At 41.1% G+C, this 26,715-nt stretch overlaps 1 protein-coding gene across 9 annotated transcripts in view; it reads right to left on the bottom strand.

Annotated features, from left to right (window-relative positions):
* The window catches only part of PSD3 (pleckstrin and Sec7 domain containing 3), a 517,431-nt gene that overhangs the window by 134,559 nt on the left and 356,157 nt on the right, over window positions 1-26,715 (bottom strand). The window contains exon 15 of one of the 9 annotated variants that reach the window (XM_079778608.1): window positions 678-13,816. The exons of the other annotated variants lie outside the window; for them this stretch is intronic. Within the exon in view, the coding sequence (XP_079634734.1) occupies window positions 13,742-13,816 (75 nt within the window). The 3' untranslated portion in view covers window positions 678-13,741. Of the gene's footprint in view, window positions 1-677; window positions 13,817-26,715 lie in introns of those variants that run through there. 9 annotated transcript variants of the gene reach the window in all.

The raw sequence follows: 26,715 nt of genomic DNA, 5'->3' as shown, positions 1-26,715 counted from the left end.
CCAAAAAGATGATCAAGCAAAAACCAAGGCAAAGCATAATGTACCTAAATGTTGTCTCCCAATTGAAAACAAATACATTTCTGTCTTCTCTTCAAACATGAACTTTACTGTCACTGAAATAAAGACCATTTGCTTTATTCCAAACATTTCTTTTTCTCTTACAAGACCGAAAATGAAGAATTTCCCTGTATGAGAGGGCTTTTCTGAGAACATGAGTTCCGTGAGTGGGGACCTGAAACACTGAGTTGGGAAGAAAAGTAAGAGAAGCTTGATGCTTCCTGCTCTCTGAGCTTCCAGCCCAGTCCTGCCCAAGAACCGAGAGACCTCCTCTCTAGTCCTTGCTTTCATTCTCTCCTCTATCTCATTCAGCCTTCGTACAATATATATTCAGAATGTCTTTCCCTAGCTTAAGACTTAAAAACTAAAAGTTTAAAAAATAACATGCATGCACTTAAAAGGCAAGTTAGAAAAAAATATAAGCAGCATATATAACAAGGGTAAAAAAATCCCTAAAATACAAATTTTCAAAACCCATTAGAAAAAAGATGAAAGTCCCTGGGGGTTAGAGAGCGACCAAAGGACTTGTATGCATGCATATTAGCATAACCAATGGACACAGACACTGGGGCGGTGGGGGCTTGCCCTAGGGGGTGGGAGAAGCGGGCGGGGGGGGGGGGGTGTCATTGGGGGGAAAAGGAGACATATGTAAAACTTTAGGGGAAAAAAAAGATGAAAGTCCCAATTTAAAAAACTGGAAAAAAGTAATAAACAGGCATTTCAAAAATGAAAAAATACTAGTATTCAATAAACATAATAAAGCTAATGAGATACTATACTATCCTCACATGTCAAACTGGTTCAGAAATAGTACACAATAACCTTTCTGGAGGACAATTTGTAATACAAACAAAAAGCATTAATAATTCCTCAGTAATTCCTAAGGAAAAAAACTGAAGAAAAAAAATTTTAAATGTTTAAAAGTGTATTAAAATAGCAAAAATTAAAAACAATCAAAATGTCTACTAATGGAGATCTGGTTAAGTAACATGGTATCCATAATAAAATACAGTGCAAGCATTACAATTCTATTGAAATATATGTTATGTAAAGTTTTAGTATATGAATTGAGGAAAAAAGCAGACTTCGACCACTTAAATTTGTGTTCATTTATAGCGGGGGGGGGGGGGGGGGGGGGGAGGGGAGAGACATTTTTTTTCTGCCAAGGGCCATTTGGATATGTATAACATCATTCGCTTAATATAAATTTATGTTGCCATGACAAAAGCTCCCAGATTTATTTAATTTCAAGTCCCGCCTGCAGGTTCTTGGCAGGGCCAGAACAATGATTTTGTGAGCTCTGAATGGCCCGTGGGCTGGACATACCCCACCCCTGATTTATAGTTGTATCGTTAAAGTTCTAAAGAACGCAACATACGCTGCTTGGATGACTCATCTTTGGGGGTGGGTATATTTTGTGGACGGAAGTGAGTATTCATAGACAGGAAAGTGGAATATGGTTGTTGTATTATTGTGCACATGTGCATTTATGTGTGGAGAAGGGGAATATTTGTGACCAAAATGACCCTACACTGCATTATTTTGCACAAATGCCTCCTATGCACCCTACTCCTAAGGTTCCCAAAGGACACCTTCCTACTCCATTAACATTGGCCACAGCCATGTAACTTGCTTTGCCAACAGAATCTGCGTGGATATGATCCATGTGGGAGTTTTAAGTGCATTGTGTGGCTGGATGCAGGCTCTCCTGCGCTTTCTATCACAAGAGTGGGCTTGTACACAGAGTGGGGAGGGGGCGGCTCCTTCAGGCTGGTTCTCCAAATGAGAAGACTCTTGGAGCAGAGCTGAGCCTAGCCATGGCCACTCCAGAAACACCAATATGTAACCGGAAGGGGAAATTAATCCCCGATTTTAGTCATTGAGATCTTGAGGTTGCTTTTTCCATAGCAAAGCTATTTAACCAATACACAATGTAATGGTATTCTGCAAAATGCTATTACGGAAAAATTGTTTTCTCTTGTTTTGCTTATCTGTATTTACTAATTTTTGTATCGTAATTATCTATTACGTAACCACACAATAGTTCAAAGAAACAGGGTAGGTCAACGAACTAGGAGGATTCACTTTAACTTCACTGAATGCGTTACAATAGCTAAAGAAATACTCATTGCCAGCCATGTGCCAGCCAAAGAAGAGCAGCGAACGAGCCATACACCAGAGTCCAGGCAGTGCCCCTCCATGCACAGGCTGGGGGAGAAGAGCTCTTAGCTAATGGGCTTGGATATATTTTTGATCCAAATGACCATCTCCTGGCATGGAGATGGATACAGAAGCTGCAGCTAGGGAGCTTGGAGGTTTGCTGTCCACTGGCAAAGTCACCCCACTGGGAACGGCTACATCAAACTGCCTTAGCTCAATGACATTAAATATTCGGTTCTTCTAACTCCCTTTGTCCTGTGGCCACACCAGCTAAACAATCTTCTGAGTACTATATGCTTTCTTAGCAGTTTTACCTATCAGGAAAGAATTTACTAATAAAATGGGTTCAGGTAAAATGGATTTAATAAATTGGTATTTAGATTTCGCTTTTAAGAGAGAGAGAATAGCAAGGAAACATTAAAAAAAAAAAACCACACACACACACACCTCAAAGCTCACTCGCTTAAACCTCCTCTTTCTCACTCACAACAGCACTGCCAGTTATGCTGCTGTGCTCATGGGTCAAGTGCATGAGACTTTCCCTGCAGAGGACTATATGCTCCCTGATACCTTTTCCTATATTCTCACTGCATCAGGTGAGCAGCAGATCCTCAGAAAATATTTGTGGAACTCATTAATCTGGCAGTTTCAGGGCAGGGAAATTCAGAATTTATGAGCAGCAGCCCCACAGCAAACATATTTACTACAGAGTCCTGAGTGCTTTTTTAATGAATTATCTCATACAAACGAAAGGCATAAGACATGAAATAGACACTACCATCACTCCCATGTTCCAGATGAGACAGCAAGGCTCAAACGTGTCATCACATTCCCAAGGGCAGAAGAGGTACAGCTGGGATTCCGAGCCCACAGCTTTGTCTTATGTGGACTGCCTCCTGCTAATTTTAACTCATTGTAATACCATGACTCACTGGAGATTATTACATTGCTCCCTCACAGAGTCCCCTGTGAGACTGGAAAGTTTGGGCTGGGAAGTCAAAGTCTCAAGGAGGCTTGAATAAAGACAGGTAGAGGGTGGTGACGGCCTGCAGCTTTTGTTTGGTTGAGTAGGATGGGAAAGTTTTGGGCTAGAGCTGAATTTCTAAGGACAACGGAGGACAGCTGGGCTTTGCCTCTGACATTCTCCTCAGTTCATGGCCCAGGTAACAACCAACCTTCCTGTTGCAATGACCATTCTGTAAGGAATATTTGTTACAATCTTGGCAAAGGTGCCCAGCCTCACCCTGGAGGTAGGCGAAGAGGGAGAGAACCAAGACGTCACATCTTACTTACAGTTTAATGGACTCAGATTAATCCTCAGACTTACTCTTTCTTCCTCCTTTATACTTAGGGCAATAAAAAATAATTATAAAATTAGAGTAAGGCTCCTTTTCTCTACTTATGAAACAGGGATGATGATAATAGCAATTCCTCCAAGTTGCACTGAGAAGCCTGCATATGAGATTGTGGTGGAACATTCAGTTCAAGCCGACACCAGGGCGCCCACTGCTCTCACCTCACTTCCCACCTGTGAGAACACTGAGCAGCTGCAGGTGTCAGCTCCAGGCCCAGGGTTTGGGAAGATGAGAAGGGAAGTCGCTCCATGGACAAAGTCCTAACTTAAAATCCTAGCAGTACTTCTGGGCAGAGCTGTAGACCAGACAGTTTCCTCTCCATGTTTTTCAAGGAGATTTTACTCCAATCTTTAGTAAGAGATAACATTTTCATCATGACCTAGTACATATAAGACACATGTATTTATATCTGAAATAAAAGTTTCAAAAAGTAGTATTTCCCTTTCCTATGTATACTACATTCTTTTCCATTCCATTTTAATAAAAGAAATGCTTGCCCAGCTGGTGTGGATCAGTGGTTGAGCGTTGACCTATGAACTAGGAGGTCACTGTTCGATTCTCTGTAAGGGCACATACCCGGTTTGTGGGCTCAATCCCCAGTAGGGGGTGTACAGAAAGCAGCCAATCAATGATTCTCTCTCATCATAGATGTTTCTCCCTTTCTCCCTCTCCCTTCCTCTCTGAAATAAAAATATATTTTAAAAATAAAAGAAATGCTACTCACATTGGTCTAGATTAAGCAGATCTAAAAAACCAAATTTTAGGACACTTATTTTTTAAATTAATATGTTCATGTATGTATTTGTTTATAGGCCATCCACAAATTCTAACACTTTAAGGAAAGACAATATTTTGCTATTCTTTGAGTTACTCTAATTTGGATTGTTCAAGAAAGGTAAGTTTTCTAGACACTCTAAATTATCCGGCTTGTAAATTAATAATTTTTAAATGCAATTTATTTCTAGAGACTAGAAACCTTCACACTTAGTCTCATATGCTAAATATAACAGAATTTTTAAAAAAGGAAAATCACTTGGAAGTAGGTGTGAATGCTCTGCCTCAGTTATAATCTGTGGCAGGCATGGCCAATATAGGGCCCTGCTGCTCTAAGCCCAGGACAAATGCCATTTATTATTAATACTGTTCTTCTACTGAACCCCATTGCAGCCTTCAGTTTCTATCTCAATTCTCTAGGCAGCCGCCCAAAAGCTGGAGTTGGCACATTAAGTTCATTCAACAAATATTGACTGAGACCTAGTATATGCCAGGCATTGTTCTGGGTATGAATAAACACAGTGGAAAAATACAAAGCATCTACCCTCAAGAACACAGATTTTAGTGAGGGAGACAGCTAGTGTATGAAAAGGAAGTACATTAATCACTCTAGGCTGTGTAAGTGCGATGAAGAACATAAGTAGGGTAACGGACAGAGTGTACTGGCAGGGCAGGTAAGTGCTACTTGAGAAGGTGGGCATGACACACATATTGGTTAAGGTTATGATTGGAGAGAACAGCTTTTACTTAGCAAGTTTAAGACTGTGATTTACCAAATATTTAGTTTTATGACTGCTGGGAAGGCATGAGAAAAAGTCTAGACTGCGTGCCCAGGAAACACTCCCAAAGCTGTACTGCAGAAGTGACTGCTCCAGGAGCCATGGCCCTGGCCACGAACGCCCTGAAGCCCCTCATCCTGCCTCTGGGTATGCACATAAGCTACAGACATCGGGACATCTGCTATGGCAGCCACAGAAAAATAAACTCCAGCGGAAACAGCAGCATTATCACAAGCAGACTGGCCTCCTCTGGCCCATGTTCACCTCTCACACTGCACCTGGTGTGTCTGATGGCCAAACCTGAGTCACAATTGGTACCCTACAGCAAGGGTAAGGGAAATGCAGTTTTACCTCCAGGCACTGCACTGCCGTGGAAGAGATGCCTCCGTGAGAATGGAATATTTGGGCAGGCCCCTGATCAACAAGGCAGAGCCAACTAAAGCAAGAATGTGCCCGATGTGTGAAACAATAAAAGGGCTGAGAGTGGGAATGAGGTTGGTGTCTTCACAGAACAGCACGAAGGCCTGTGTGGCCAAGGCTTGGGCAATAAGAGAAAAACCGGCAAGAGGTGAGGTAGGGGTGGGGTGTCAGGAGCAGATCATGTGACCCTTTTAAGCAGGGGAGTAACATGATTTGATTAATCTTTATAATAGACCATTCTATTTCTATAAACTATTCTCCATGCCTGATATAAACAATGGCTTAAAAACACACCTGGTTTTTAAATGGCTAATTTGATCTTGTATAGAAAGAGAATTTTATAAATCAGAAGAAAGTTCTACAAGGCAACATCTTTCCATTTCTATCTGTCACGGAAACTGTGTGTTAGCATGATTACTTCCACCTTCTCCAGGACCAGGAGATGGTCCCATGGCAGCTGACCCAACCTGGGGCACACATCTCCTGCTGGACTCCAAAGAGATGTAGTTGATCAAGGATGCATCTTCTAAAAAAATTCAAACTTCTGAACTTAGAAAACCCTAGATTCTTTAAATGTTAAAGAAATTGTTAGAAAAGAAAATTAAAATTAGCCCACAGCCCTGAAATCAGCCTTTTAAAAAGGAGTGCCAGTATTAAAGAAAATTTTTTGTTTTCTTCTCCAAAATACAATTCAAAACCAAGACAACAGGATGAAATAAGTCACTGAAGGAAATTATGTTTCTCATTTCCCCCCCCCCCATAGAGTACACATTTAAAAGAACACCCCTGTGTTCATTGCAGTGTTATTTACAATAGCCAAGTGCCCATCAGTAGATGAGTGGATAAGAAAGCTGTGGTACCTTTACACAGTGGAATACTATGCAGCTGTAAAAAAGAAGGAAATCTTACCCTTTGAGACAGCATGGGAGGGATCTGGAGAGCATTATGCTAAGTGAAATAAGCCAGTCAGAGAAAGATAAATGCCATATGGTTTCACTCATATGTGGAATTTAATGAACAAACTGAATTAACAAGCAAGATAGAAACAGACTCATAGAGAGCAGGCTGACAGCTGTTGGGAGAAATGTTTGGGGGGCTGGGTGGGAGGTGTGAAGGGATTGAACAAAAAAAGAGAAAAAACTCATGGACACAGACAACAGTTTGGTGATTGTTGGGGGGAAGTGGGTGGGATGAGGGGAGACTATAGGAGGGATAAATGGTGATGGAAGGAGACTTGACTTGGGGTGGTGAACACACAATACAGTGTACAGATGATGTGCTGTGGAATTGTGCACCTGAATCTGCATAATTTTGTTAACTAGTGTCACCCCAATAAATTCAATAAAAGGGGGGGGGGGATGTTCCAGAAACAGAGTGAGGGGAACTTGCCATGAGTGTGTCTTAGTTTGGCAATTGCAGTGCTTCTACCAGCAGCACCTATTACTGACTTGAGGTCTGGCATCATAACTGTGGTCTGAATGTTCTAACTTGCTTTTCATTTTACCACATGAATGTTTAAGCTTCTGAGTCTAACCATATTTTACTCCAATTTTAAAGGGAAACATGAAGCAAAATTGCAGTAAGAAAATCAGTTTTAAATACATTTAATATATTACCTAGTTTATGTATTTGCATATTAGTTAGCTATATAATTTCTCTTACCTTTTCCTCCAAAGCGGCCCTAATGCTACCTTTGATGAATTCCTGTTGTTCTGACTGAGCCAGGAAGATAAACCACGATTATTTCCTTTGTTTTCTTTCTATACAGCCTGCCTTGCTGATTTTTTTCACACATAAATAAAACCTGAACCAATCACTCTTTCCATTTCATAAAGTTTTGCTGCTCCAGCTCCCCAATGTCCACTAAATTAGCCAAGGTGAGGCCCATTAAGTAAAGGAACACAGAAAATGTCCCTCAGGGTCAGACTGAATGCCAAGGATGACCCAGAAGGATTTGTGATTGCCAGCCTCCAGGAAGGCACCCATGCTCGGGGCATCCCTTCCCACTGGGGTGTCAGGGTTTAAGAGACTTCTTTCAAGTATGTTTGGTAGGAAGCGGATTGTTTCACATCTGCTCCCGGGAGCCCTGGGTACACCTTCCACTGGGATCTGGCTTTGCCGTCTCCGCCCGCCTGCTGCTGCTCCCACGCACGCACCCACCTCCATTCCTAAAAGAGCAGCCTCACAAGGCCATGGTGTGACAGTCTTTTACCCTCACATTCTTTATTTTATTCATTCAGCCATTTGTTCATCCCTGTTCATTTCTCCAGACTCACAGAGCAGTGTTTACCTGTTTTCCTATGTCACCCATTACAAGCTCACATTATCTTCTCCCCCATAAAAATGATCAAAGGAGATTTCTAGCTTTAGCCTACTATTGTATACATCAGCGGTCGCCAACTGGTGGTCCGCGGACCACTGGTGGTCCGTGAGGTCTGAAAGATTGGCAACCGCAGGTACACATATTTTGTTTTTTGTTTTTGTTAGGAAGCTGGCAGAGGCAGGGATAATAAAGAGGTTCGATCATTTAGCTTCACAGATGAAAAGGAGTAGAAGGGGATATTGAAAAACATTATCTTTGGGCTACAGAAATACTGAAAGCATGTTTGATACTTGAAGAATTTTCTATAACAATTATTTAATTTTATAGTCAGAAAAACTGTTCACATAAAGAAAATATGACCACCGCATGTATTCATGTCTTAGCTGTGTTCTTGGGCATAAGCTCTTCCAAGATCTGAAAATGTCATATGTACAACTGGAAATAAAACTCTAAAAAAGCACTTTCTTTTCTTACCACATATTTTATATGTGGTAAGAAAAGAAAGCAGGAAATGATGGTGGAAAAAAGTAGGAAGTCAGGGAAATTGTCTAATTTAGAGATATAATGAGTTTGAAAGTAAAGAGGTTTGGTGCAAAAATAAAAAATAAAAAACAAAATAACACCTAAACTAAAATGGGGAAAACAGGTTTGAGAAAAGAGGCAAGTGAGGAGTGCAGAGTTGGGCACAGATGCCTGGACAATGTGCAAAAACAGACAGCACACGGCTGCAGGCTCCACCCACTGCACAGGCTAGGGCTGGCAGGCAGCTGGTGCAGAGTGCTGGTGCAGAGTGCTTGTGAGAACCAAGGCTTAAGGAACGCGGTGATAACAGAGTTGTCCTGGATCAGGAGAATGGGGCTACAAGGAAAGAAGAAAGAGATTGGATTGGGTGGCTGTGACTTCCGGTAGTCAAGCAACCTGCTTCCGAAGCCCTCTGCCCAATTCTAGCTGATAAACAAGTTTCTAGACAGCAACGTGGAAGAGAGATGAGTGGACTCCACGGAGACTGTCAAAATAACAAGTCCTTTGTGCAGCACAGATAAAGTTCCCTTAACCAGACTGTACTGTGGCATTTACCAAAAGACAAAGCCCTTATAAAACTTTAAAAAATCTGAAATCAAGTATCCGGCCTAAGGAATTACAAATCCAGGCATTTTCGTTATTCGGTGTTTTAGAGGACTCCAAAGAAAAAGAACTTTCTCAAGCCATGTAAGCACTGTTGGCAGAAGCTGAGGACATCATCAAAGGCATCTACTTTCCTATGTGCTACCAGTCGTCTTGCTTTAAAAAATTCATATCTGTATCCAACTGTAACAAAGTACACACCTTAGAGTCTCATTTGCACAAGACTTTAAAAGTCACTTAGTCCAAATATTGTTTTAGTTGAACCCTTTGTTCAATATCCCGACTAATCCCCAATCTTCTAGTATGCTTGAACACTTCAGGTCAAAGCAGCCACTCTTTGTTGAGGTAGTACATTTTATCTACAGACACTTCCGGCTCTGAGAAAGACTGATTTGTTGGTTCTAGGGTATTTTACTTTTATTACTAAAATTGCCAACACGTACTGTTTTATAGTCAAGTGGTTTCATTTTAAACAAATAGCTTTTTAGAAATATAGCATACAAATGTAGGCAAAACTCAGTATTTTATATTGCCAAAGATTTTTGAGGTAGTAGGGAAGAAAGCATTTTGTATACCACAGACTATATACTAACACATAGGATTGACACAAGTACAAATCATCTTTCTTCTCTTCATGGTGTTATAAGTATTATGTTTCTCTCACTGAATCACAGAAAAGTAAAGGTGTGTAAGTTGTCTTGTCCCTAATTCGCAGGCGGTCATCACTATCCCATTCTGACCAACCCCATTAGGGACAACTGCCATACCCAATATGGCAGATCCCACGTGCACAGAGAACACCTGCAGGGTTATTTATTCCCTGCCTAGAGGGGCATGCTGGAAAACTCAAAAAAGTACAAAGCTCTGGCTTTGGATACAAAAACATCACCACGTTTTGTTGGATTTGGAATTAATGTACAAGGCAAATTCCTATCATTGCTACCTGCCAGAACCACCAGATGTTTACTGGATATTTCACATTTTGGCACAACTGTATTCTATGAGCCTCTTAAGAACACCCTTTGAATTGACAACGTATTTTAATAAAACATCTGGAAAAACAGTGCAATTTTTTTAAAGTGAAGGCCAAGCAATGTATGAAATAAAACTTAAAACACACACACACACACACACACACACACACACACACACACACACAAAAATCCAAACTATCCATAGTCTCAAACTACCTGAAATTATGTGCATTTATAGGAATTGACAACTGGCAAAAAGTAGGAAGAATTAGAAGTTTTTGATTGGAATAGAAATATAAAATATTATGTGTAAACTGACCCCCCCCCAAAAAAAGAAAAGTAAAAGACTCTTGAAGAAGTACATATTGAATGTGCCAGAAAATGTGAAAGAAAAATCCAGTCTTTAGTACAAAACCCTCCCCTCTACCGACACCCCCACAGTGCTCTGCAGATGGTGTACTACCCAGAACACAGGGGTGCGGATGCATCATGTCATGTGCTTTAAATACACACATAATTACAACCCACGTCTTCAAGAAAAGGTTCAAAGGTTACTTTCAAACAGTTATTTATTAGTAGTAGTGGTTTTCATTTTTTATACTTGATATCACTCTCCCCTAGAATTTGGGGAAATAAAGATGAGACTTCACTGAAAAAGAAAGGATGATAGAATATGCACATTAGGGGGTAAGCCTCATCCGCCAATGTGAAAGGAGATTCAGCCAGAACATTCTCCTGGCTTTCTTGGGGAAAGAAGCCTTGGCCCACTGTCCATGCCCTGAGAGCAAAGCCCTTCTCGCGCCCAGAGCCCTGAACCACATCATTGCCCTCTGGTCAGCACCCCCACAGGACACTCACTCACAGCGAACAAAACAATTTCAGATGCGGGGTTTTCAAGTAATCTCAATGGTTTCCTTTTAAGGATCAATTATTTCTGAGTAAAATCTGCCAAAGTTCTAATAGCGGCTCCCAAGGGGGTGGAGGAGGCAACAGTGCAGTCTGGCGTAAGACTCATTTTGAGATATGCCTACAGTTATCTGGATGAAATCAAACTGTGCCCTCAGTAACTAGGATCAAGTACGTGAGCCACCTGAGACCCAGGATTTATCCTATAGTTATCCTTTATGTTCCTCTGAGGTTCTGCAGCATGGCTAGGACCATGAAAATTTTAGAAGGTAAAAGATTGACATTTAGTGAGATGCTAATGCAATCTCTCATTTTACACATGAGGAGAGTGAGGCTGTGTGGAACGTGCCCAAGGCCACGGAGCAGTGCACCAGCGTGGCCTGCAGTCTCCTGACTGATGCTCTGGGAATCACTCCGCAGAAACAGATGATCACACTGGGAAACGTATTAAACTGCAACACAGAGTTATCTGAACACAGAGCAGAAGGGAGCCATTTAATTATTACACTATTTACCAAGTGATTCCTTAGGCAAAGATTTATCACACTCTCCCCCCAATGAAATCCAGCCCTTAGAGATTCACAGTCTATATTTACTTAACCTCTTGATGTTCAAAATATGGTTGCAATCCAAAGACAGCTTTAAAAAGGCCTGCAGGTCGATGAGTGTGCTGCACACATGCTGTGCCCACAGCAGGGGCAACCCTTTCAAGCAGGTCAGAAACAGTCAAGCCATGTAACTTAGAGTGTGATGACTGACAACACATTCTAAAATGAAAGCCTGTTTATCGTTATAATTTTTGAACTAGTGCAGACATAGAGTCCGTGATTTCTGAGGCTTTTAAAAAAATAAAACAGTATAAATTATATTTCAATTCCCCTTTCTCCCAACTGCAGTATTGAACTTAAATGTCTACTAGATCAGTGGGTGGAAGACCAAGGAAAATTTAAAAATTTTTAACTTTACTGCCCACAAGGATGTGGGAGTAATATGTCAGAGGGACGAAAATGTATGTGACAGAGGCATAGAGAGTTCCCTAATTCGACAAGGAGCAGGTTGCTCCCTCTTTTAAAGAAGCGATGCACGTCCTTCCTTTGTTTGGCCTACTTTATGGAGCTGATAAACACAATAAAAAAGTTAAAGCAGAATCTAAAAATGTACATGTTCTGATATGTTCTCTCATTGCAGCTGATAATCCAGGATGTCTCTGACCTATAGGGCCTCCGCTGCTAAAAAAGCGATCTGCACTAAGAATAAATCAATTTAAGACATGAACAAGAAGGAAATCTCTCTCTCCATTTCCTCCCCCTTCATTCCCACTTCAAGGGAGTACAGATGTGAACAAATGTATCTAAATATAATCAGCAGAGAAAGATGTCAATCTCATTTCCAAAAGCCTGACGCCAGCCAAGGAGGAGGAAGATGCAGCAGCAATTGTGGATGGGGCGCGGACAGCACACCCAGCACCTCGACCCCTCGGGGCCCAGGACGCTCTTACAGTGTCTCCAACCAGTGTCACGCCTCTCCTACCTCAGCTAGGCCATCTTCACTGCCATCCAGCACTGATACTGTGCTCCCTCCTATCACCGAATCTGCTCTTCTCTAACCCCAGAATGTCCTTTCCTTCTCACTGCAGGCACCCTTTCCATCTGTCTAAATTCCACCTACCCAGAGAGCCCATTCCAATTTCATCATCCTCATAGAGCATCCTTGGAGGATCATGTAGCAAACAAGCTCTCATTTTCAGAGCTCTCCCATCACTATTATCCGAACCCCATCATTTGCACCAATTGCAGAATGTGTTCTGTATTTTGCTAGTTGTTGCATATACATTACCAGTTTTGCTCCCCCATTTCAATTGTAATATTAAGGGCATATACCAGAAGTCATATTTTAAAAATGTTTTCCACAGCACTAGCATGCACGTGGACACACAGGTGCTTGGGGGAAAATCCTGCTGCATTGAATTCATAGTCAGACTCAGACCTCTCGGGAGCGACCCCCACCACTCCTTCCTTTGGCTGTGCATGAACTCAGGTGCAGGTGGGAGGTATAGGGCTGTAAATGACACCAGTGTTCCAGCTCCTTTGAGAAGCTTAGACATGATCACCAACATTGTTGTTGCTATTCGTCTGCAGAGAAAGCTGAGTGCCATAAGTAACGCTTAACATAAGCTGTCATGCAAATTCCTCAAATGCCTTTGTGCATATATGAATGCAATTTTCCCTTCAGTTTTGGATTTCATCATGCAGTGCACTTTCTCATTTTATAGCCAGTCATTCAAAGGACAGCTCAGTTGGCTCCTTGAATGTAATCCAAATGAGTTCCACAGGCTCTTCTCTACTGAGGATCTATTAAATGCCTGGCGCTAAGCAACATCGCTGAAAGAAATACTAAAGACATATGACAGAGTTCCCTTTCTGTTTTATTGATTTTAAAATGTAAAAATCACACACACATACACACCTAAACACACACACACACACACACACACACACACACACACACACACAGTTGTTAAGGAAAGGAAAAAGCCCGTTCCTTCTGCATCTCCAACACCATTCCTCGCAGTGCTGCACATACAATAACAGCCCAGTGGCACTGCATTGTTTCTGACATAATGAAATTTGTAGGTACACACACAGCAAAGCACAGGAGCCCTTTGTAAATAAACAATCCTATAAAAGCCAGGTACATAAAAATAAATTAATATATTTTAAGAATATGTCTTTTTTCTTCTGACAATTTACAGAGAAGAGTTGATTCTCCCACACACTGTCACTGAAAAACCACTCATTGATTTTAAATCACCTCTCAGTCCCCTGAAGCAGAAATGAATCTGAGAGGCAACTTCTGGGTCTGCACACTTCAGAGCAGCTGAGGGAGCCTGCTGTCGCCACTTCGGGGACTTGCTATCACAGCCAGGTTAACACAACACAGGACCTTAAACATACACATATAAAGGAAGTTACACAGAAAATTATCCTTTTGAAAGTTAATGACAATAGACATAAAAAGAATGGATATACTACAAAGAAGACAAAGATACGAGCCTAGGGTCTGGGTCACATATTAGCAGGCGAGGGTGGGAGCATGATGTGGATGGGAGATCCTGGCATCAGGACTGTACAGGGGCCAGGCCTACTATCAAGGCCTATTCCAGGGGTCGGTTACAGGAAGAAAAATGAGGCAACAACATACTGAGTACCAAAACTAACAGCAATAATATGAAGGCTAGAAATCTCTTTATAATTCTCTCCTGGGGAGATATAAAAGTGAGTGTGGGCATGTAATGGTTAATGCAAGAAAGGTAAATACTGCTTAACAAATGATTCTAGAACAAATGAGGATGTGAATAAATGGAGGGAGGACGAAATTAATGCAGGAATAAAATAATGAGTGAGGGGATAATGCAATCTCTAATTAGTAGTATGAGCTCCTCATACAAGGGGGAGTAAATGGACAAAGAACAATCCTAACCATCAGACAAGGACACTGGAAGATCCGGAGTGGGCAGGTGCATGTGGGCAAAGTCACCAGTTCAGGGAGAAAAAGAAAACATGTAAAAAAGGTTGTAAGACAGATAATGTGATCTCCCATGTAGATCACCGAGTAAATCCTAATTTCCTTGTTCTTTTCTGCCAAAGAACCTTTCATTAAGCTTTCAGTGTAGAAAACATGCTCTATTTACCGGCTCCCAATCATGTTATTTCCTTTGTAATTCATGTCTGGAATAACCCCACCCCTACCCCACCCCAATCCTATCATTCCTTAAAGGTCTAACTCAACACAAGCCCCAATAACTCTCTCTTCTTTAGAAAACATAGGAAACAGTCAGCTTTGAGAAGAGAAGCTATGAACAGATAAGGGACAGAAATGGTTGGGATCTGAAGAAAGATGAAAACCGGTCTCTCAATGACATTGTCCTAAGTGGGTAAACATCCTTTATACTTCCTTCAAGGAGGTCAGCTTTTCACTCAAGGCCATGGGGTTGGTACTCTTTTCTACCATCCCCTACCTTATGTCTCATTTCCCCCTTCTTTTGGTGCTTGAGCACCTAGTGTACTGGTGACCCTTGAAGAATACTGGTTTGAACTACCTAAATAGATCAAATCTGTGTTGTTTTAGGGTCAACTCTGCTATTGGGATCCTAGTATGCAGAGGGCCAATGGTAGTTTTATGTGGATTTTCAACATCACAGGAGGTTGGTGCCCCAATCCTTGTGTTGTTCAAGGGCCAGCTGTATGATTGCTTAGGATATGTCCCAAAGAAAAAAACAGCAGAGAGAGAGAAAGTCTAAGATCCAGTGAGAGGGACTTTCTCTCACCTTATTTCTTTTAAGAATTCCTCCAGCGTTAACCCTGTATGGTGGGATGAATAACGTCTCCCAGGTTATTGCTTGAGAACACTGCCAAAACTCCAAAGAAAATATAATGCTTTGACACTGAGCTACTCCCAAAGAAACAGGGTGGAGAAGGAAAGTAAAATTGGTGGCACCAGTGGCAATGACGCAGAGAGAAAGAAAAAGGAAGAAACGCCAAGCCGTAGCCAGGCAATGCAATGCAAGCCATTGCTTCATGTCCCGCCCACTTCCACACCCACTGAGAGTGCTGTTCTCGGGGATGGAAAAAAACACACACAAAAAAACAGCTTGAGAGAGCAACAGAAGAACTGATGCCAAACCATCTTCAGCTCTGAGCCAAGACACTACCCTCACAGTTCATGGCATTATTGAAAGACAGAAGACAGACAACAGAAGGAGCTGTGGGTCTCCCCTTACTGGCCCACCACTTTCCTAAACCCAGTAAGGCACTGGTGCGAAATCTGTTTAAAAATCTTATGAATTACTGGCCTCTATTTCTTTCATGCATTTGTTGGAGAGCAGCCAAAAATGGTACGGATGAGCTAGTGCGATATTGCCAAGTAATAAGCAGGCAGAGACATTAAGTTATGGAATTTTAATAAAATGACACCTTAGAATTTAAAGACAAATAAATGTCTTTTTTTTTGTTTCATATTTGGAAAAGGTATAAAGCTGGTTAAAAGATCCACAGTAATTCCCTGATTTTTTTTCTTATCTCTTTATTTTGATATCAGTTGTTATATAACTATTATAATCATTATATCAAACCTTAGATATGACAAGTTAAACAAACTACAGGATTTTCTGCTACCTAGATCCAAAGCCCCCTCCATTCCCATGACTTCAGTCATAGCTATCAACAGAAGTGTTCCAAACACTGACCTACGATTCCATCCTCTCAGCTGGGTGTCCAGTATGTAAACTCTGTGACAGCAAAGGTCTCATTTGTCCTGTGTACTTTTATGACCCCAGAGCATGATAAAGAGAGGGAGCTTCATAAGCATCAAACCAATGAACCGAAGTCTGATGAAATCTCAGATTCAAATTATGCAAATTCCTTAATTCTATCCCAAACTACTGCCTGGTCTTTCTCGGTGTTCCTACTGCTTTTCTGGGCTCTAAATTTATGGTTGTAATTTTATCTTCATCTTTCATCTCCTCTATAGACACTTCACCATTAAGTAAATTTTCTTTAGAAACTATATTGCTGAGTTAAAAAGAAATCCAAACACATACACTCTGCCCCGCCCTGCAAAATAAGTCTCTTCCGTTCATCTTCACCCCTGAGCCACCACCCTATGCCAAACAGGTATTATTAACCCCTATTTTGGCAATCTTGTCTAAGTTGGCCTTTTTACTTTCAGTTTCTGCATACTAATTACAGACTAAAATCCTCCTTTGCTCACATGCTATATATACTTCTCATTACCCACCTACTTTCCAAAATAAAATTATGCTCTTAACGGAACCATTCAAAGTCTAACTTTGCAACATACCCTACCCATCAAGTTGGCCTCCTCAATGCTCTTACCAGCTGGCTAAGCTAATTTCTACACTCACATTTAACTCGTTTTTTATGCATTAGACCATTGGAATGTAAATCCCATGAGGGTGGGATTTTTCACTCTTCTTTCTTCAGCACCTAGAATAACGTTGAAACATATTAGACCCTCCAAAAATACTTTCGAGTGAATGAATGATTATAAGCAAAAGAGAAAGGAGAAAGGAGGAAAGAAGGGAAGTAGAAGAGAGAGTGTGTCAAACTCCTTCCCCGAAGGAGCTTATCATTCAGGTCAACTCCTCATTTTCACTGATCACTTCTATCTTAGCTGGTTTCTCTCTTCATACAATTTAGCACTTAAACTCTCATTAACTAAGCATTCAATGAATAGTTGAGAGCCTGCAATGTGTCAAGCTCTGCGTTAGGCACTGGTGATACACCAAGGAACATAACAGACCCGTCTTCACCTTCTCCAAACTCTCAGCCTAGTGTGAACATTAAGGCTAATTAAAATCAGTGGCACCAGTGGCAATGACGCAGAGAGAAAGAAAAAGGAAGCAATGCCAAGCTGTAGCCAGGCAATGCAATGATGTGCAGAGAGAGGATAGTTAACTTGCACTTCGACCACAGGGAGGACTTCTCAGAGGAAGAGGCATCTATGGGAAGACTTGAAGGATGAGCATGAGTTAGCTAGATAAAAAGTAGGGAGGAGTGTTTGAGGCAGAGGGAATTGCAGGGACGAAGACCTGGAAACAAGAGACAGTGGAAAAGTGTTTAGGAATTGAAAGCAGTTCAGTGGGTCTAGAGTTCAGAGGACAAACTGGGCAGGAAAAGAGCTGAGGCTGCAGGGTTGGCAGGGGCCAGAGTTTGACGGGTCTTGAAATCACCTTCAGTTGCCCCTTTCCCACCAGAAGAAAGAAAAAAGTATGAGCTTTCAAAATGAATGTATGCAAAGGAAGCTGGGAAGGGGCAAAAGAAAGGGAGAGGCCTTGTGTGTCAATTCTACCTCTCAGTCTAGAGAAAAAGTTCCTTGTGGTCTTAAATTTTTCTCTGCACCTCAAAATGCCTGTTCAAATATGCAGTGTTCAAAAGGTTGATTGGAAACCTTGATTCTTCCTTTCCCCTTTCCCATCCAAGGGGGGGTGGGGAGGGAATATAAATATTAAAATGTAACTTTAAACAAGGAGACTAACACATTTAAATGCAAGAGATATGAATGAATGAATCTTGTCTCTAATATTTTTTTTCCTTAGAGACTTTAACTTCCTTGGCTAGTCAGTGGAGATTTCTGAACCTCAAAATCCATAATTTATATAAATTCTCATAATTACATGCACTTTGCAAAAGCTTAAGCAAGGAGCTAAAGAACCAGCTCAAACTGGCTTTGGTTTCCTTTTTACTTTTGCTTCAAATTAATTGGTTCCTTTAATCCACAGCAGTTCTTAACATTAGTGCACAGTCAATACAGAGTTCTATCCAAATGTGATACCTTGTTTGGAACTTTCTCACCCCAAATTATGTCAAGACCGGAGCGGAATCTAGACTCATATGGCACTCCCGAGACATAGCACATTAGAAGTGTGCAACGAAGATAAAAGATACAAACAGGATGCAGAGCACCCAAGTTTTCAAAGTATGGATTAGAAAAGGTATGGGTATTAACTGGGCGATTTATAGTATTCAGTGTTAACTATTAAGAAAAGCTGCCCCCCCCCAAACACACAAACAAACAAACAATGACAAAAACAACAGAAAAGCTGCCCAGATCTGTCTCATACATCACCTTTAAACATTATTCTTCCTCAAAACAGCGAGGACTACTCTGGGTCACAGATGAAACCAAGGCACCATGAAAAACTATCGATGCCTTTCTGGGGGGAAATCCTTCATCCCCCCGTCTCCAGTCTACTACACAGGACAGGGAAATAACTCCCTTGCTAAACCTTTCCACTGAGGAAATTACTAATGCATTTTCTTCTAGTAATGCCACTACAATGCATTAAATAATGTTTCTACCCAGCAAAAACAACTCTCATTATTTATGACATTCAGTTTATTTCCTCTTTCATTAAAATAGCAAAGCCGGAATTCCATGGAGACTGGAAAAAAGGCATCATAAAGCAAAAAAGCTTCCCCTTTCCTAAAATAAGGGCATCCTGAGGCGTACTAGCTCTTAACTGTCAAAAGTAAGAAATGCACTAAAGTATGGCTTTTTTCTCATTACAGGTAGCATGTGGTGCTTTTCCCCAATGCATTACTTCCTTTGCAATGTTCTTAATATGGAATGCTATTGTGGAACAGCTCTAAAGACTGCATTCATTCCATAACCACAGGACAACCAAACAGGGACCTGCTATTGAGGGGTGGAAGAACCAATGGCATGACCACTTGGGCCACCATCATTCTCATCTGTTAATACGTCTTCTCTGGCTAGTAAGTGACAAATCCTCTCCCATACAAACATGCACGCACACACCCACACAAACACTTTATACACAAAGTAAAAGGTTACCTAGCTTCGAGTTTTGTTATTGTGTGGAGGAAATGCAAAACCCCTCTGTGCATATTAACAAGACAAGACAGCTAGGGTTATATCTGAACTAGCAATCTGACCTTTACCACAGCCCACCCTCAGCACCTTTGAGGGAAGAGAAAGAAGACACACCACATCCACTGCTGTATTCACTGATCTCTCATCCATCCATCCAATAAGCACTTATTGATCATCCTGTGAGTCAGGTATCATGCACTGCAGAATGTGTAGCAGCCTTTTTCGCTTCCATTCATTAAGTAGGATAGGCCTTACCCTCCCCAAGTTGTAACAACTAAATGTCTCCAAATATCGTCCAGTGGAAACCACTGTCTTAGAGGTTCAGAGTATGAAGCCACCATTTATCCGAAATTTAAAATATAATTGAAAGAAAATATATGCATACTTGAAATACTCTTGAAAACATTGAAAAATAACACATAACTAGCCTGTAATACCATTTTAAGGTTGGAGAGATGGTGATAAGTAGAAACTCACACATACCTAGGTCAGGTTAAATATAGTATTTATTTTTAAATGAAATGAAGGAAAGAGAATTTTGTGCCTAAAAACCATTCCCCTCTGTCATCTCTAGAAAATTCTCTCTTCCCAACCTCCTCCAAAAAACCCTCTTTATCAAAACATTATGAGAACCATTGACTATGGACCTCGTGGAATCAATGTTATTAAATCATCACTAGAAGAATGCCATACAGTGAACAAATCATTCAAGTGGGCTGGATACGATTTTGTCAATTAAGAAGGGCAATTCATGCCCAGCCGGTGTGGTTCAGTGGTTGAGCGTTGTCTCATGAACCAGGAGGTCATGGTTTGATTCCCAATCAGGGCACATGCCTGGGTTGTGGGCTCTATTCCCAATGTGGGACATGTAGGAGGCAGCCGATCAATGTTTCTCTCTCATCGATGTTTCTATCTCTCTCTCCCTCTCCCTTAAATCAATAAAAAAATATTTTAAAAAAAGGCAACTCAGATGCTCTAAACCCAGCCTTTTCCATCCATTTGATATGTGAACTTCACTGCCCTGCAACAAACATGATCCCAGTCATTCTTTTTAATCAAATGCTTAGGAGAGTTTGATGAAATAAACTGTGAGGCCGAAAGACAACAGGAAAAACAATAAATCTTTAATTAAGTACAAAAACCTGACAACAAAATGAGAAAAATATTACCTTGAGCTTTCAAAGGAAATTGCTTATAGAAGCTGATATAAGAACAAGCATTCATTCTATGCAGGAAATTAAAAGTTGTACTTTTAAAAATGGTTTCAGTTCCTTCCAAAAATTTAAAATGAAATAAAATCTTCTAAGTTTTCCTGGGAATACTTATAACTTGAACAGAAAATGCACATTGCAAACTGCCTGGATTTTTTTGGCCTTGCTTTAATTTTAAATTCCAGATCCTTCTCTTTTGTTTTTTGTCCACCAATGAGTAAACATTCAGCTATTCACAGAGTTTGAGAGGGGAGTATGGTCTAATCCAGTAGCAGAAAATACTCTTTAGATAAAATAAGATGTATTTTTTTTCTTCCTCTTTTCCTTGTTTTTCTTTTGAGAGAATTTTTTTCTCTCTCATAAACAACTGTAAGGAATTGGTGTCACACCTGGCCAGTGTTGCTCAGTGGTTGAGCACTGCCTATGAACCAGGAAGTCACAGTTCGATTCCCAGTCTGGTTGGGGCACCCAGGTTGCAGGCTCAGTCCCCAGTGGGGGCCGTGAAGGATGCAGCCAATCAATGATTCTGATCATTGATGTTTCTATATCTCTCCCCCTCTCCCTTTCTCTATGAAATCAATAAAATATATTTTAAAAAGAAATTGGTATCATTGTGTGCAGAGACACGTCTGCTTCCAGCAAAGACAAATATAAAGCAGGTAAGGAACAAAATGAGAACCAGCTGCTAACATATGCGTAACACATTTTACCACCACAACCCAAATCCTCATCAGTTAGCAGTTCCCTCAGCGAAATAGAATCATAGACGCACTTGAACAAACAATAACCAGATCTGAGAAAAGAGGGAAGATTTGGAAAATATAAAAATCCTGTCTCAGTTATCTACTGCTCTGCAACAAGCTACCCCAAAAGTCAGTGGCTTATCACATCTATTCTTTTATTTGCTTGCAATTCTGCAGAGGTGCCGTTTGCGGCAGAGCTCAAAGAGTAATGCTCATCTCTGTCCCACAGGGTGTGGGCCAGGCTCACCTGGGGCCGGAGGATCCTAGGGCCTCACAGCTGTGTGCGGGATGGTGCTGGCTGCAGACGGCAGAACCTGCACGCTCCTATGACCAGCACGTGTCCCTCTCTCTAGCAGGATAGCCTGGACTTCCTTCCTTACACGGTGGCTCAGAAACTGCCCCTTCTTAAAGTCTGTAATTGTCACAGCATCACTCCTGCCACATTCTGTCACACTAGGCCCGCCCACACTTCAAGGGAGAAGAAGGGGAGTGCCCTCTGATGGGTAGAATAGCTTGTGCATACAGGGGTGGGGGAAACTCTAGGTGACCATCTTTGCAAATCATCTACCACTAGTCCCATGGCTGGAACCCAGAATCACGTAAAAGAAACCAAGAGGAAGAAAATAAAAGATGACCAGAATTAAGTGCCCTTTCTTGCCAATACACCCCCATCTCCTGCCCTTGACTCTTCAGGCAAAAAAGAATGAACAGATGGAAGATGCAGTACAGAGTATATCTTTGTAGACAAAAACATTGATTACAAGCAACTAATTAGGATTCTTCAAACATACAAAGAGTACAGGAGAATGAGCCTGCAGAACCACCACCATGCCTCTTACTACCTTTGGCTAAATGTACATTTTACACAAGAAGATACAAGGGTTCGGTACCAGGTAAAGAATGTATACATTGTCAGAAAAGAAAGACAATGTTCTTTTTAAAGAGTGAGAATTGCTACTTCTTACGCTCATGATTTTAAAGGGTCAATATTTCGAACACCTTTCTAAAAGAAAGAAACATCGGAATAGCCAGAGTTGAGAAATAAAGCAGATCAATGGAGGTAGTGACTCGGTCAATCCTGTGGGCGGGCGGCGGCCTCCTTCCCGCACCAAAGTGCATGCTGCAGAGCGTCACCCCTCCTGAAACCTCCCAATCTGTGCACAGGAAACAGTGCTCTGAGTCATGCGTGACCTTTGCCAAAAAATGGCTGGCAGATGGGTTTGCGTACCATAGTGGAGATGTGGTGAGGTTATCCTAAGTCCCAAGGAACTAGTCCAGTGGAGCCTGGACAAGGATTTCATTGGGTAAGAGGGGGTTTATCACTTTCAAAGACTATGGTCCATGTTACAGGGCCTCATTTTCATCGTCACATCCCTCTCCTTTCTCCTTAATAAACTCACAAAAAGGCAACAGTCTTTATTCCAGCTAAGTTTTAATACCATTCCATCTCAGGGACATCTGTAATTTAGGAGGAAAGCTATGAAGCCTGCAAATCATTTAGGTCCCAAAATGAGGAAATTCAAGTCCAATTATGGGAAAATGAGAGAAAGATAAGGGAGCAGAAAAGCCTTTCAAATTAGTCTGCACAGAAGGCCAAGACTGATCACCACAGATGAAGGAAATTGGAAAGAAATGCTTCTTTTGCTGCCTTTTAAATACAGACATCTAGGCTAAGCCAGCACTTACTTAACAAAATTCTGCAAGTATTAAGGTGGGCGCCACATAAGGCACTGGGCTAAGTAATTTCAGCTAATTATTTATGGGCCTAATAATTCTTCCTATATTGACAAACATTGATCCCCATGTAAAGTAGAAAGATCATTAAACTTGGAGGCAGAAAAGAAGCAGATGTGAATCCTGGCCTTGACTCTTTATAAATTAATCTTTCAAAGCCCAAGTTTCTTCATCTATAAAAAACATAGCTAAAAATACCTTCAATCAATGAGTTGTACTAGAGGTTTTGATGAAGTAAGTAGTTTATAGATCTGAAAAATAGTATCCTATGAATGTAAACTGTGACCTTTAATACAGATTAAGGCCCCCAAATAATTTAGACTCCCAAGTCTTTTTTTTTTTTTTTAAATCATGGAAAAATCACAAAATTTGTAGTCAGAAAATAAAGTTTCTAGGTCAGATTTTGCTACTTACTGGCTGGACAATCTTGGGTAAGTCTTTTCTCTTCCCAAGACCTAGGTTCTTCATTTGCTCAGCAAATCTAAATGAGTACCTACGGGGGCTCTGGGACACATCACTGAACAAGGTAAATCGAGTCTTTGCCCTCACGGAGCTTCCCATGTCATGGGGAGACATGAAAGAAACAAATGCATAGTGCTGGGCAGTGCCATCTATAAAATGAGGTGACTGGGTTCGACTATCATCAGGCTCCTCCCACCCCCACTGTCCATGAATCTATGACTGTAATAGGAAAGTCAACAAAAAGAAAGGATGATCCCCACTGACTCTTTATAAGGTGTTAAATCATTCTTTCTAAAGCTAAAATCAAAAGCTTCTAAAGAACAGCAGCGTCCTTACAAAGCCTTTCTGTGCTATAAAAGCAACAGTCTTTATCTGAGATGAAAACTTAAAATTCTGCTGTTAAAGGGAAAATCAAATCTGCACATCAAAGACTATGCTTTTCTTTATGCTCCTGAAACCGATGATTTAGAGGGTGATACTGGCACACACACACAAGTACACCCAAGCCTTAGCATACACAATCGCAACTGAGGGCTGAGATGCTCACAAGTCTAGTTCTGAAAAGTAGACTGAGCTGACACCTGGTATGCAAACTGAACATAAGCAGACCGAGTACCCTCTGGGCTGAGATTCACAGAGAATAGAAATGCTTTATTTGTAGCCTTTTTATACTTTATATTCTGTTATCAGTCATACAAACAGATCTCAGTTTTTTTCTGAAATGTTTCTATTCCCCATAGCATGGTTTTTATTGGCAAACTCAAATGTATACACCTTACACAGAACGATTGAGCTTTCAGAATGAATCAGACAAGGACTAAGAAATAATATTCATAAGGAGAATCAATACAAATTTCACAGGCTGGTAAAACCATGAGAACACAAAGGATTATGGGATATCAACAAGGGTTCTTTAAATGATTTTTCAATGATAGAGTCAGAAACTTTCTGTTGGAGTTGATTGAAGAAACACTCATGTGAATAATAATATTATGTTTTAGGAAACTTATTTGGCAAATTGAAGATTGTCTAGCAGAATTCATTAAAAATCTACTCTAAAGAATAATAATAACATAATTAGCATATAAATTATTTTTATGGAAAGTAGCTTCTGGAATACTTGAAGTTTCTTAAAATACATGTAATTATTACAAACTTGAGCACATCTATATCTAGTTTGCCTATTTAGGTACAAGCATAAACCTTATACTCTCCATATAACTTCTTCAGCCCCCATTTTCCACACTTACAAACTAAGGGTAACTGACTTCATGAGTCACAATGCAGAATTCTATGAAATACATCAAGGTTCAGAACAGGCTTGCTCCATACTTTTAGATGCTAGATGAATAAACAGAATCTAAATTTTTTTATTTTATGTATGTATGCATGTGCACATATATGTGTTACTATAAAGTAAAAGGAGTAATTTGGTGCATAAATTCAGGCCATGGCATTTGTGATTTAGAATAAAGGAAAAACTATTGGCTTTGTTCTTACTTAAAGGGCCGAAGATTGTTTTATTTGGAAATGCTATCTTAAACTGAGTGTTATAAACATACTATCATTATTTACATAGAATTCTAAGAACTTGGAGTTGAAAAGGTCTTTAGAAACCAATATTCTTATGTCACAGATAAGGAGACTGTTAAGATGCCTTATATTATTCACATTCCAGCTGTGCCACTTATTATGAAATCAGAGGCAAGACACTGACCTGCTCTACTCCTTGACTTGTTTCTTCTTTTAATCTAAAAAACCAAAAATAATAATGGTACCTATTCATAGGGTTATTGCAAGAATCAACTGTGTAATATATTTAAACACTAGAACCATATCTGGTACATATAAGAATTCAAAAATATTAGGAATTATATCATCTCCTGTATTTATCAGTGGCTGTATCTGTAGACCAGTGAGTATCCTGTCTAATAAAAGAGTAATATGCAAATTGACCATCACTCCAACACACAAGATGGCTACCCCCATGTGGTCAAAGATGACTGCCCCCATGTGGACACAAGATGGCCGCCACATGATGGCCAGCAGGGGAGGGCAGTTGGGGGCGACCAGGCCAGCAGGGGAGGGGATTTGGGGGCGAGATCAGGCCAACAGGGGAGGGCAGTTGGGAGCGAGATCAGGCCTGCAAGGGAGGGCAGTTGGGGGTGATCAGGCCTGCAGGGGAGGGCAGTTAGGGGTGACCAGGCTGGCAGAGGAGGGAAGTTGGGGGTGACCAGGCCTGCAGGGAAGGGGCAGTTGGGGGGGGACCAGGCCTGCAGGAGAGGGCAGTTAGGGGTGACCAGGCCTGCAGGGGAGGGTAGTTAGGGGCAAACAGGCTGGCAGGGGAGCAGTTAGGCATCAATCAGGCTGGCAGGGGAGTGGTTAGGGAGTGATCTGGCTGGTAGGCAGAAGCGGTTAGGGGCAATCAGGAAGGCAGGCAGGTGAGCAGTTGGGAGCCAGCAGTCCTGGATTGTGAGAGGGATGTCCAACTGCCCGTTTAGGCCCGATCCTGGTAGGATAGGGCCTAAATGGACAGTCGGACATCCCTCGAGGGGTCCCAGATTGGAGAGGGTGCAGGCTGGGCTGAGGGACACACACCCCTCCCAACCCCCCCCGCCCCTCCCCCCGTGCACAAATTTCATGCACCGGGCTTCTAGTTCTCTATATAAAAAAGGCTAATATGCTAACTGTCCATCCAGGTAATGATGTTACGTAGCAACGCCCAGCTTCTTCTCCCTAGTGACTAGCCTCCTTGCATTTCTTCAACCCAGGAACACGACTTGCCTTATAGCCAGCTGCAAACAATTTATACTTTAACCAAATGTCTGTGAATCGTTTTCCCGTGCTTCATCTCACTTGATCCTCACAGAAGTCCTGGAGTAGGTAGATAGGAAACTTGGTGGAATCCTATTTTCTTTTCATTAGCCAGAAAACGGAGATTTAGAAAGCTTAGAAACTTGACCTCACTAAAAAGAAGTGAGAGATGGTGAGCCTTGAAAATGACTTCAGGTTTTCTCTTTGCGCAGAATATAGTCAAACACTGCTACAGTTAAATATTTTACCCTTTGTTCTCCCTGCGTGATTTACAATAATAATCTGCTTCGTGTTGATATTTACTGCTGTGTTGCTGACAATTACCTGAAAGAGAAGTTGGGGTGCTTTACTGGGCTGGAAAAGTTTAGCTAAATCAGAAGCAGATCTAATTAAGCAAGTTTATTCTATATCTATAAAAGGCTAAGTTGACTCGCGCATGCATGATACATATAAAGCTCTCACT

This window comes from Cnephaeus nilssonii (assembly GCF_951640355.1).
Source record: "Cnephaeus nilssonii genome assembly, chromosome: 8".
NCBI classification, from domain to species: Eukaryota; Metazoa; Chordata; class Mammalia; order Chiroptera; family Vespertilionidae; genus Cnephaeus; species Cnephaeus nilssonii.
Note: the sequence above shows the minus strand (reverse complement) of the source record. Positions and strands in the feature narration are given on the sequence as shown.